Source organism: Lottia gigantea (assembly GCF_000327385.1).
Source record: "Lottia gigantea unplaced genomic scaffold LOTGIsca_39, whole genome shotgun sequence".
Taxonomy (NCBI): domain Eukaryota; kingdom Metazoa; phylum Mollusca; class Gastropoda; family Lottiidae; genus Lottia; species Lottia gigantea.
The window spans coordinates 1,566,907-1,581,033 of NW_008709333.1; the positions used below are offsets into that span (position 1 = coordinate 1,566,907).

The 14,127-nt window shown below is 34.5% G+C and overlaps 2 protein-coding genes across 2 annotated transcripts; both read right to left on the minus strand.

Annotated features, from left to right (window-relative positions):
* Window positions 1–2,617: 2,617 nt before the first annotated feature.
* On the minus strand, window positions 2,618–4,015 carry LOTGIDRAFT_163389 (hypothetical protein; the record flags this gene model as incomplete). The annotated part of the gene is made up of 2 exons (XM_009059473.1): window positions 2,618–2,979; window positions 3,751–4,015. The coding sequence occupies 2 exons, from the start codon at window positions 4,013–4,015 to the stop codon at window positions 2,618–2,620; spliced, it is 627 nt and encodes a 208-aa protein (XP_009057721.1).
* Window positions 4,016–8,392: 4,377 nt separating this feature from the next.
* On the minus strand, window positions 8,393–10,186 carry LOTGIDRAFT_233431 (hypothetical protein). The gene is made up of 3 exons (XM_009059474.1): window positions 10,032–10,186; window positions 9,465–9,937; window positions 8,393–8,757 (listed from the first exon to the last, which is right to left on the minus strand). Exons 2-3 carry the CDS (start codon window positions 9,904–9,906, stop codon window positions 8,441–8,443), a joined length of 759 nt encoding a protein of 252 aa, XP_009057722.1. The 5' UTR covers window positions 9,907–9,937; window positions 10,032–10,186; the 3' UTR covers window positions 8,393–8,440.
* Between the last annotated feature and the right edge of the window lie 3,941 nt (window positions 10,187–14,127).

The following is a 14,127-nucleotide window of genomic DNA, read 5'->3' on the forward strand; positions in this document are numbered from 1 at the left end:
GTCTACCATTATCGGTTTTTAGAAGCCTTTGAACAGCTACTTCTGTGTTAAAGCATATGCGTATAACACTTTCGGATTTCGGAAGGCTTCACAAATCCCCCTCAATCTTTAAAGAGTGTGAGATGATTTTTCGGGTTGTCAGAAGCTTGGTCCCACCTCAAAGCTGGTAAACAGGTATTACAGCATATTCGTATGCAATGTAGGAGGCATTCATTATAATCAGAAAGGCTAGAAAAGTTCGGATGTGTTCATTTTGAATAAGTTATTTTGTAACAAGATTGTACCGCTATAATAGACAACATGTTAAGGGTATCAGTGGATTCTTTGTCAATTTCTGCATAATCCTTGTGTCATCTTGACTGATACAATTTCCTCCTGACCCTTAAATTTGATATCTCATTAACAGACGTTTGTACGAAACCATTAACTAAGAAGCTGTAGGGTTGTTGTTACTTCCTCCTGAAGAACGTACTGCACAGAAGAAAAGTTCTAAATAATCTTGACTCAGCTTGTAGGTTAGTAAATATTTCAGAGGAGGTGTATTAACAGTTATGTAACAGTTGATATAGTTGAATAAGAGACTTGATAGTACATATGAAGCCAATAAAGGGTTTTTCTCCAGGATCGAGTCATTAGGTTTACATTATTGTCACTTAATTTTGATTATATTCATATGCTTCCAGCAAGAAAGGCATCTAACAGTGTTCATTGTTTGATCTAATGGGAGCATTTATAATTTCTTGCAATTGGATTTCTTGAATTAAAGGTGGGGTTCCTTATTTTTTAGTGTCAAATTAATTGATTAATTGGTGTATCTAATAAATTATCATGTATTCATATTCTATACTTGTGTTCTTATTGCATATAATTAATAGCTTTAACCAATCATACCTGTACATGTATGTACAGTCTGGATAAACATAAAAAGACCTTTTGAACTTTCTTGATCGGTCACTCATTGGAATTCTGCTGGTAATTCTCTTCTAATTTAGCTAATTATGAATTAATTATGGAGATGTGAGACAAACTGGTATTTTTCCAAGTCATTAGAACACCTCTATTTTCTATTCATATAAGTATTAGCATTTTCATTTTCATCAATGACAATAAGGGAACCCATCTTTAAGTAAGTCAAAAAGTCTGTCAATTATTCGAAAGAATTTAATAGTTGCCTAGTTAATAGTTCGAACTCTTTCATTTTCAAATGTTGATTACGAAACAAAACCCCAGTCAGACCTCTTCATATCTGAATCGAGTTGAAAAGATATTCTTACATTAAGATCTGTATTATGTTTTCTACCTTTCGATATCAAGCAAGTAGTATTTTTAATAAAATCTACAAGTGTTTTGAGCACTATTTTAACAGAGAAAATATTTTATTAATAAAATCATGCAACAGAAATATTTGAATGGCTGATCATATATCGTGTCTAAACCACGACCCACGCCTCGTCATACTCTATAAGACCAGGTCAAAATCCATATTCGGGATACGATGCTGATTGTGATATTTATTTTTAGATCTATTTTAGATATAAGTTTCACTCTTTTCTGGTAATAAATCAGCTCATATCCTTATTACTATTCACAAAATACACCCGCAATATTTGGATTAGTTTCGCTATTGTTTCATTTACGTAATAAGTAATATTTGATCCATATATATGTTTTATTTGAATCTAAATATATCTACTATATAATCCATACCAGTGTTTCTCCATGAATAGGCTTAAGGCATGGAAAATCCTAATATTCTATAACAAGCTTACAAGTAAACATCAAAATTGGATCTATAGTTGTTTATAAAACAAATTTGATAACCTTTTATTAATCCCAAGGCAATTCCTAACCAAAGAATGGACATTCAAAACATTATAAATTTTATAATTTTTATTCAAACTAATCATAATAATCACATATAATAATGGATATATAATAATGGATATATAATAATGGATATATAATAATAGATATATAATAATAGATATATAATAATGGATATATAATAATGGATATATAATAATAGATATATAATAATGGATATATAATAATGGATATATAATAATGGATATATAATAATGGATATATAATACTAGATATATAATAATAGATATATAATAATAGATATATAATAATGGATATATAATAATGGATATATAATAATGGATATATAATCATGCGGCTGAATAAGATGTTCAGTGGGAAGGCTGTTGTTGTTTTCTTTGGAACCATATAATATCCTCCCCAAAAGAAACTTCTCCTACAACAGTTGTCCACATCATGACATCCCAGCCCCACACCCCCAGGGAGCGAAAAAACCCCAGGTTGAGAACCAGGGGTATAGGCACACTAATTACAGCTTTGTTACACCGATATTCACTTGCAAAAGTGATTCTGATTGGCCGGAGAGTGGCACGTGAATGTCTGCCATGCAACTTCAGCAACAGAATTACATAGTCTTATATTCTATATATATTTTAATTGTCTATTAATATAATTTGAGAAATTAAAGATTTTATATACAATATATTAATAAATTCTCAATTAGTGAAACTATTATGTTTACCTACAAAAAAAACAAAAAACGTTGCAGCATTTAGCAACTGTAATCTGACGATTACTTGAGTTCATCACTGAGCGGCGTGGAAATTCTATTACTTTGTTTGTCCATTTCGTCCTGTAAACTGCCTGCAAGTTGGTAGTATCCAGTTTGTTGTAAACATTGCATAAATGTCGGCAATGCAATGTGACTTGAATTGAAGAGAGTATACATTAAGTATCTCAGGGCATCTCGATTGCCTTCTGATCTTAATATAGACATCACCTTATCCATCTCATTTGAATCTATAACTTTCTTACTAAACAGATGATCTGTGATATCGTCAACTCGAATATTTTCCATAATACTCAGAAAATTTTTCCTAAATACTTCCTGATGGTAGATTGGAATTTTACCTCTTGGTTTTACATCAATCTTTTCTGAAATGACAAGTAACATTATCAAGAATCCAAAGCAAGGTAAAATTCAAAAATCCGACTAAGCCACACTCAAATACCAAATACCATGACGACACAGCCAAACTATCCTCAAGCCACAACAAAAGCCCTTCATACCGAACCCAGAGATCTTAGCCCCATACCCTAAGCCTTTCGGCTACATCAAAAACTCTTTGAGCCACAACCGAAACTCATCAAGCAACCCCCACTTATATTTTTGTATGCCATGTCATGTCTGTTTATGTTTGACCACGCCTAGAGTTACCCTGGACCATCTGCAAACCATTGCTATTTAATTAGTCTGTTGCCTACCATATTCATTGATGTAGCCCTTGCCCCTAACACAGGGTTTGTTTGGTGTTTCGTCTTCTACTCTGGTTGTTGTCTGACGCGATTCTTGCAGGTCATTTGCCGAACTTTGGTTTGGTGTTTCTTGTAATTTTTTTACCCAAGTTTGGTTTAGTGATTCTTGCAGGTCATTTGCCGAACTTTCGTGTGGTGTTTCTTGTGGTATGTTTACCCAACTTTGGTTTGGTGATTCTTGCAGGTCATTTGCCGAACTTTCGTGTGGTGTTTCTTGTGGTATGTTTACCCAACTTTGGTTTGGTGATTCTTGCATGTCATTTGTCGAATTTTCGTGTGGTGTTTCTTGTAGTATTTTCAACCAAGTTTGGTTTGGTGTTACTTGTTCAGCATCGTTTCTTGTCTTATGTGATTTCTGCAGTCTATTTGCAAAACTAAACTTATTCATACTCTGAGGGCCATTGTTATGTTTTTCAACCTCCCATTCACGACGGCCATTTTGTGTCTCCTCTTGGTTAAGGTCATTCAGATCATTCACAACTTCTGGATCTATAGAGTTGGTGATATCTTTGGTTTGAATGGCCAGTGTATCTCCATTCTCTGCTAAAACAGCTCCGTCTTCTCTTGGAGTTGGTTGTTTTGATGGTTTGGTAAATGGTAAGTGAAGGTCATCCTCCAGATAACTGTTGTTTGTCGGTTGTGTGGAGTCTACCATCTCTTTATCTTGGGCAAGAGCCACCCGATATCGTAAAACTAGATCTCTGAAAAGGAAAATCTTCCAAACGGGTGTCAAAACATATAAACACTTAAATCAGAATGGTGTTAATAGATTTGATAGACTTTGTATGTAAGCTTATATCAGAGACTCTTATACCTTCTACAAAGATTCTTGACAATTTTAAAACTTGTCTCTATAATGTAAACGTATGTACTCGTGTATGTAGTAAGTTGGTTATTACTGGAAGTAAATTATGTACATATTGGCCAATATTATTTAAATGAGCGGAAACAGAAAGAACTTATTAATTAATACAAATTACCTCAAATCACAGAGATCTGACGACTTGCAAATTACTGGATGCATTAGATATTTTATTATTATAAGATACATATATAGGGCCTACCACACATCAATTTATTAAGTCTATGAAATTGTAGAATATTTGTGTTTGTTGTGAGATTCTAATTATATTAGTGTATTTTTGTATTTTATTGTAATGTACTATTAATTTGTACGAATAAATCAGAATGGTGTAAATAGAAGCTATGAGTATACTGATACACATACAAAGACTAGATAATCAGAATGGTGTAAATAGAAGCTATGAGTATACTGATACACATACAAAGACTAGATAATCAGAATGGTGTAAATAGAAGCTATAAGTATACTGATACACATACAAAGACTAGATAATCAGAATGGTGTAAATAGAAGCTATAAGTATACTGATATACATACAAAGACTAGAATATCAGAATGGTGTAAATAGAAGCTATAAGTATCCAAGATACACATACAAAGATTAGAAAATCAGAATGGTGTAAATAGAAGCTATAAGTATACTGATATACATACAAAGATTAGAAAATCAGAATGGTGTAAATAGAAGCTATAAGTATCCCAGATACACATACAAAGATTAGAAAATCAGAATGGTGTAAATAGAAGCTATAAGTGTCTCTGATATCAGAATGGTGTAAATAGAAGCTATAAGTATCCAAGATACACATACAAAGATTAGAAAATCAGAATGGTGTAAATAGAAGCTATAAGTATACTGATATACATACAAAGATTAGAAAATCAGAATGGTGTAAATAGAAGCTATAAGTATCCCAGATACACATACAAAGATTAGAAAATCAGAATGGTGTAAATAGAAGCTATAAGTGTCTCTGATACACATACAAAGACTAGAAAATCAGAATGGTGTAAATAGAAGCTATAAGTGTCTCTGATACACATACAAAGACTAGAAAATCAGAATGGTGTAAATAGAAGCTATAAGTGTCCCAGATACACATACAAAGACTAGATAATCAGAATGGTGTAAATAGAAGCTATAAGTATCCCTGATACACATACAAAGACTAGAAAATCAGAATGGTGTAAATAGAAGCTATGAGTGTCCCTGATACACATACAAAGACTAGATAATCAGAATGGTGTAAATAGAAGCTATGAGTGTCTCTGATACACATACAAAGACTACAAAATCAGAATGGTGTAAATAGAAGCTACAAGTGTCTCTGATATACATACAAAGACTAGAAAATCAGAATGGTGTAAATAGAAGCTATAAGTGTCCCTGATATACATAAAAAGATTAGAACATCAGAATGGTGTAAATAGAAGCTATAAGTATCCCTGATACACATACAAATACTAGAAAATCAGAATGGTGTAAATAGAAGCTATAAGTATCCCTGATACACATACAAAGACTAGAAAATCAGAATGGTGTAAACAGAAGCTATAAGTGTCCCTAATACACATACAAAGACTAGAAAATCAGAATGGTCTAATTAGAAGCTATAAGTGTCCCTGATACACATACAAAGACTAGATAATCAGAATGGTGTAGACACGCTATAAGAATCCCTGATACACATACAAAGACTAGATAATGAGAATGGTGTAAATAGAAGCTATAAGTGTCCCTGATATACATAAAAAGACTAGAAAATCAGAATGGTGTAAATAGAAGCTATAAGTGTCCCTGATATACATAAAAAGACTAGAACATCAGAATGGTGTAAATAGAAGCTATAAGTGTCCCTGATATACATAAAAAGACTAGAACATCAGAAGGGTGTAAATAGAAGCTATAAGTGTCCCTGATACACATACAAAGACTAGAAAATCAGAATGGTGTAAATAGAAGCTATAAGTGTCCCTGATATACATAAAAAGACTAGAACATCAGAATGGTGTAAATAGAAGCTATAAGTGTCCCTGACTAGCAAAAGCATAAAAAACCTGAAAACTTGTGTTATATCCCTTTTAGAAAACCTAAACAATATTATTCAAGCGAATAGGACAATATGTAATATTTCCGCTTATCGGGTTTTCCCAAAATGTAAATTTACGTACATACTGTCGTCGGGATGTGGATGCTTTGGGGTCGGAGTGTCTCTAGATCCCTAGTCAAATTTGCAGGCCATGGCGTGGATTACTTCATCCCCTACCCTGGGCAACCTTACAATGTATGACAATGTATCTTTGAATTTTCAAAACCAGGTAGTGATGAAGGTTTATTGGCTGACATGGTAAGAACGTTCCCCTCTAATGGGTCAATAAACAGAGACAATATGTGCTTCAGGCTGTCCCCGTTTAAGACGCATCGAAGGTTGAAAATATAATAAAGACTAAGCATGCCATTGTGCTTCCAAAATTCTTCCAGTTAAAAATAATTTCTTACCTTAAAAGCTCTCCCATGTCTTTATATGAAGCTACAGGCGCCTAATCATAAAAACAGAGATTGCATAACAGGGAAGTAGTCTCTGACACCCAGACCTTCATTTCTTCGACAGGGATCTTTAATCGTAGCATAGACAAAGAGGGACTTGGTGATGATTTTTCAATAGAGATTTAAATTGTATGGTGGTTCGTTTAGGACATATTTGTACATGTGAATATTTGTAAATTATCTATAAAAAGTCTTTAGAAGTACTACAAATGTACGAAACTTGCATAATTTCTTCAAATAGAGGTATATTTCTTTCAAAAGTTTATCCCAATCCTGAAAATGGGTGTGGCCTATCCGACAGGTTTACGTCTTGTTGAGGGGATCTACAAGAGGAAATATCAATACTATAATATTTGATTCTTCACTAGTCCCTGGGATCAACTTGCTGTTAGTGTTCAACTCAAGGAAACTAACGAACATTGGCGACTTTCGGGCAAAAATCTCACAACTATATCAGAAATTTGAGCAATCTCAGATATTTCGTTTTTTCCATGTGACCAAGACTGTTCATGTGCCTGCATCCTAAGCAAACCGAGTCTGGATCACGATAAGTACCGAATAGTTAAAGGGAGAGAACTCAATTAACCTACTCGTACACGGCTCATTTGGGTTTACTGACTTTTGCATTTCAATACTCCGACAAGAGGATGGCATCAAAGATAACCACCTGTTAGGAAAGCATCTTCACAATGACAAGCTATTACGATCTTCAGCTTTTACTTTGACTGCAATAGTCACCTTTCTTGTATCACAGAAGTTTGTAAAGGCAGTGATTTGATTGGATTGTACGGTAGCCAATACAGCCAATAATGTTTACAGTCTTTTCTGATTGGCTGCATTCGTAGGCGTACAATGTAAAATCCAACCATATTACTTCACTTACGTGATAGAAGAAGGGTGGCTATTGCAGTCAAGGTATAAGACGAAGATCGTGATAGCTTAATATGTTGAAGATGGTAGAAAGGGACTTCAGTAGGATATTATATAGTAAGGTAAATAAATAACCGATATTCAAAAGAAATAAGTTTCTAGCAGAAACAGTAATGATTAAGGATTGAGACACATGTTTTTTCAAAATTGCCTGTGGTTACTTTCCGTTTGGAAAATGAAATGAATGGAGTTTTACGTCGTCCTCTTCTTACTTTCAGCTTTATTTAATGTTCGTTGTTACCAGTTTTGTTGATGTTCGATTCTATTTCTGCACACTTGTATTGTCATAATAGGTGATCATATCAATTCATTTTGTCTTTAAATCCAAGGGCCCGTGAGCGCCAGCTTCGCCACGCTGTATCGTATATATATACATATGACTAGCAATTTTGGAAAAGAACTCATATATGAAGGATGAGTTATGAGGTCTGTTGGTGGACTTTGAGGAAGGCAGTGTGTATCCTGCGGTTTAACAAGAACCTCGTTTTAACTATTTGCCAAAAGGCTCAATGTATCAACTAGTTGTGATCTGTTGCGTATTTAGCCCCCCCCCCCTTTTTTTTTTGGCCGAAAAACTTGCTTTCGGGGCTCAAAATTGGCCCTACTGTCTTGCTAGCAAAATCCAAGCAAATCAGATTTAAATAGCACGAATGTCATTTCCACGCCACAAAACGAAGTGCAACGTGCTTAGTTTAATACGGGTTTATAAGACAATGTCAAAACCTGTATTCGGGGTGTCACTCTGATTGACAAGACTTCAATTCGTCCTGTAAAAGTTTTGCTATGTAACCATATCCGTTATGTTTTAAACAATCTATAAATGTTGGCAATGCCGTGTGACTGAATTTAATGATGATGTCCATTAAGTATCTCAGAGCTTCTCGATTTCCTTCCGATTTTAATTTCGTTCTTATCACGTCCATGTCATTCCATTCTATTACTCTTTCAGTATAGAGATGATCTATGATATCGTCAACTCGTATAGTATCCATAATACTATTGTAATTGTTCCTCAATATTTCCCCATGCTTGTTTGGTTTTACATCATTCTTTTCTGAAATTACAAGTTACTTTGATTAGAAATACTAAATCCCTAAAGAAGAAAATGTAAATTCCAAATTCTATCAACTCATTAAGCCACACCCCAAATATTAATAAGACACACCCTTTGGTTGATTTGTTACTTAGCAGGGATGGGATCAAGTCATCAAGCCACACCCCAAATATCTTAATATGACACGCCCTTTGGCTGATTTGTTCTCAAATATCTTATTATGACACGCCCTTTGGTTGATTTGTTACTTAGCAGGGATGGGATCAAGTCATCAAGCCACACCCCAAATATCTTATTATGACACGCCCTTTGGTTGATTTATTACTTAGTAGGGATTGGATCAAGTCATCAAGCCACAACCAATCTTATCAAGCCACAACCTATCTCATCAAGCCATATCCAGATACCATCGAGCCATAACCCATCAAGCCACACACCAAATCCAATCAAGACACAACCAAATCCCATTAAGCCACAACCAGATCCCATCAAGCTACAACCAATTCCAGATCCCCTCAAGCCACAACCAGATCCCCTTAAGCCACACCCAATCTCATCAAACCACACCCAAGCTCATCAAGCCACACCCAATCTCATCAAGTCACGCCCAAAATCAAATCAAGCTACAACCAGATCCGGTCAAGCCACACCTAATTCTTATTCAATCATGCCTATATATCGGTTAAATAGTTTAACTTGCTACCTACCAAATCTATTGTCATTCTCTTCAACTCTAGGTTCGCTTGGTTTTTCTTGATTTGTTCTGTTTGTTCTTGTCTCACAGGATTCCTGCAGTATTTTAGCAGTACTTTTGTCTGTTTCTGGTACTGGTTCTGTTTTTGTCTGACGCGATTCCTGCAGTTTTTGTGCTAAACTCCTATAGCCCGAGGATTTTAAACTGTCAATAAACCTCTCTAAACCTTTGGGACCACTGCGGTGTATTCTTTCCAAAAGTTCTTCCACCCCAGCACGACGACCATGTTGTCTCTCCTCTTGTTTAATTTTATTCAGTTCATCTAGATCTATCACTCGTCTTTGAAATAAAGAGTTGTATATATCTTTTGGTGTTATCTGTCTGACAAGTTCCTCGTGATTATCTGTTAAAATATCTTCATCAATTTTAGGCAGTGGTTCTTTATACTCTGCCATCTTTTGTTGTAATTTATGATTGGTAGGATAACTAGATAAATAAATAAAACAACTATACATACGAGAGTAACAATAATGGGGCTGTAGTAACAAATCGGTTCAGTTTAAAGATATATGACACATACCGTTTGAAACCATATTATTCAAGCCTCCTCCCTTTCCCCCACGTTCGCTCCTATTCTGGTTCTGCCTTATCTCTTCCAAGAGAAAACATTTTCTCACCTTAAAAGACTGAATTTTCACTCAGTTCTTTTGATATGAAAATAGCATAGAAAAATCTAAGATGGCGTAATAGGGAAGTATTTCTAGTTTCGATTTCTGAATAAGTGTACTATATATATTGTGTCCAAACCACGCCCCCTTTCGACGACCATGATTTGTGATACGATTACTATATACCTATTACTATTTTTAAGGTGAATTGTTTAGGACAAATTGATTCTTTAACATTTTGATATTTTTTATGACTTCTTTTTTTCCTTCTTGAGACATCAGTTTGAAAATCTTAAAGAGTTATTTCAGCATATCAAGATATCTATAAAGATAATACAGTAATCGATTAAAGGGCAGTAACTATATTTTAAAGATCGCCCTAGCCTGCGAATCAACCGTTAAAAGTAGAGACGGGGCGAAGCGAGAAGTAATAAATATACCAAAAGTATCTATCCATAAAATTGTCTTCTTTATCTATATTTTAAAAGATACTACGGACAACATTGGTTTCTTTTGCTATGTAAGATATGATAAGATTTATTGCATATACGCCCATTGTGGGCAGTATACAAATATAAAAGAGTAGAATAAGGTGAAAGATATAATGAATGTAGATTTAGTATAGGTATATGTTACTTAATATATAAAACAATGTACAGGTATCATAGTCCTTTATAGGTCGATAACAAACATGTAGGCTAAACAGTACAATACTGTGAATATACATATAATATAGTTGTTATACATGCAGAATAATATACATCAAAGAATGTAAGTTTCCATCATCATGTGACGTGACTGAAATTTCATTCAAATATATGACCTGATAATCGAAAAAGCAAAATCCTAAATAACAATCGTCCTCATTATTTTAAGATCTATTTTCCTGAGAACTTATTAATTTTCTCCGCAAATCTCTGCCTTCGACCACAAACCAAACTAGATCTTTAAAGGAATGGTGTAAAGGGGTTTTCTAAACAAATTTTATGTGTATCGGGGACACTGGCAGCATCAATTTGCACCATTCCAATTTTTTTTTATGACGTCTGTGGTTCCAATAATTCCATGTAAACTAAGTGTTTGATGACGTCATAAAACGCTTAGATTTGGTAGGTATCAAGTTAAATTCAACCGTTATACCTTGTCTGTATTTAAAAGGTCGTCAAGGATATCTCGTATTTATAGATGTGGTCTAATATAAGCAAATCAACCAAAGGGCGTGTCATATAAAGATATTATGGGTGTGATTTGATGGGATTTGGGAGTGGTTTCATTAGATTGGGGTGTGGTTTAATGAGATTTGGAAGTTTAGGAACCAAAGACGTCTGATTGAAAATTGGAATAGTGCAAATTTATGCTGTCATTGTTTCCGACAGGCCTACCCATAATTATTTTTAGAAAACCTCTTTACAATTCCTTTGACAGTGTACCAAAAGACAAAACGTAATGATTTGAAGATTTAATGAAAATATTTAGATTTAAAACAATACTCTTGGAATAACTCGGACCATCATTAACAACAACAACTACAATGGCAACCACGAAGACTTCTACCACTGCTTTTGTTTCCGTTTCTTTGTTTTTCTGGTGTCTCTGTGCTGTTTGTTAGGCCTATTGTCTGAAGAAATCCCACTGCTGCATTTGCCAAACTTTGGTGTAGAGTTTCCCGCTCTGTTCCGTTTGTTATTGTCGAACTTGAAATCTGTAGTTTATTTGCCAAATTTTCTTTTAGTGTTTTTTGGCCTGTTCTGTTTCTTATTGTCTTACGCGAGTCCAGCAGTTTAGTAGCCAATTCCCTATAACCTTTGGATTCTAAAGCGTGAATGAACTCATCTAAGCCATTAGGACCAGTGTGATGTAATCTTTTTAGAAGTTTTTCAACCCCAGGACGACGACCACGATTTCTTTCCTCAAGTTTTATTTCTTCGAGATCATCAAAATCTATCACTCGTCTTTCATATAAAAAATCAATGAGATCCGTAACAGATTTTAGATAGCTGCGTAGCTCGTTTTGATTTTCTCTTAAAACAGCTTCGTCTACGTTGGGTATCCGTCCTATGTAATCCTTGGCCATTTTTTCATCTTGGGACTGAGCATTTACTTCGATGTGGTCGCTAGGTTTCGGCTCTGTCGTGATTGGTTGGTTGGTAGATGAGTCCGCTTCTATATTGCTGATATCGCGGACTCGATAACGCGTTTCTGTTGTGTCTGTCATCTCTTTACCTTCGGGCCAGAGCCACCCGTTGTTTGTAAAATAACAACTCTGAAAGATGAAAATTATTAGTTTTTTTTTAAAGGAATGATACATATTAGAATGGACATAAAATTGAAAGTCTCAAACTTGGTCAATAAGTGTATAGGGCCTATATTCATACCAGGTGACATGACTAAAGAATAGAATCTCTATATAAGACGATGTATCCATTAAACTAAATAATTATTGCAAAACGCTTCTAAGCATGTTTCAAAATTACTTAGTTTAATGAATTATTACTAGTTTTATGGATTTATTGGATTATAGTTGGTGGGAAATAAGATAAACAAATAATAGGCTACAACAATAGATAACGGACTGGCAATATGAAAGTTAATAACAGGCTACAACTACAACTATAGATAACGGACTGGCAATATGGAAATTAATAACAGGCTACAACTATAGATAATGGACTGGCAATATGGAAATTAATAACAGACAACGACTATAGATAACGGACTGGCAATATGGAAATTGATAACAGGCTACGACTATAGATAACGGACTGGCAATATGGAAATTGATAACAGGCTACAACTATAGATAACGGACTGGCAATATGGAAATTAATAACAGGCTACAACTATAGATAACGGACTGGCAATATGGAAATTAATAACAGGCTACAACCATAGATAACGGACTGACAATATGGAAATTAATAGCAGTCTACAACTATAGATAACGGACTGGCAATATGGAAATTGATAACATGCTACAACTATAGATAACGGACTGGCAATATGGAAATTGATAACAGGCTACAACTATAGATAACGGACTGGCAATATGGAAATTAATAACAGGCTACAACTATAGATAACGGACTGGCAATATGGAAATTAATAACAGGCTACAACTATGGATAACGGACTGGCAATATGGAAATTAATAACAGGCTACAACTATAGATAACGGACTGGCAATATGGAAATTAATAACAGGCTACAACTTTAGATAACGGACTGGCAATATGGAAATTAATAACAGGCTACAACTATAGATAACGGACTGGCAATATGGAAATTAATAACAGGCTACAACTATAGATAACGGACTGGCAATATGGAAATTAATAACAGGCTACAACTATAGATAACGGACTGGCAATATGGAAATTAATAACAGGCTACAACTATAGATAACGGACTGGCAATATGGAAATTAATAACAGGCTACAACTATAGATAACGGACTGGCAATATGGAAATTAATAACAGGCTACAACTATAGATAACGGACTGGCAATATGGAAATTAATAACAGGCTACAACTATAGATAACGGACTGGCAATATTGAAATTAATAACAGGCTACAGCTATAGATAACGGACTGGCAATATGGAAATTAATAACAGGCTACAACTATGGATAACGGACTGGCAATATGGAAATTAATAACAGGCTACAACTATAGATAACGGACTGGCAATATGGAAATTAATAACAGGCTACAACTATAGATAACGGACTGGAAATATGGAAATTAATAACAGTCTACAACTATAGATAACGGACTGGCAATATGGTAATTAATAACAGGCTACAACTATAGATAACGGACTGGCAATATGGAAATTAATAACAGGCTACAACTACATGTATAGATAACGGACTGGCAATATGGAAATTGATAACAGGCTACAACTATAGATAACGGACTGGCAATATGGAAACAATATACAATTCTCAAATCAAATCAGTGACACATGACCCATAGTTTTGAGATCTTATGAAGATTAATATCCCCT

Bases quoted from the DNA above. Each gene is read 5' to 3' on its own strand.
- LOTGIDRAFT_233431 (XM_009059474.1), bottom strand. From the start codon at position 9,906: ATGGCAGAGTATAAAGAACCACTGCCTAAAATTGATGAAGATATTTTA. The intron at 8,758-9,464 runs GTAGGTAGCAAG...TTGTAATTTCAG, and splicing joins AGAGAATGACAATAGATTTG to AAAAGAATGATGTAAAACCA.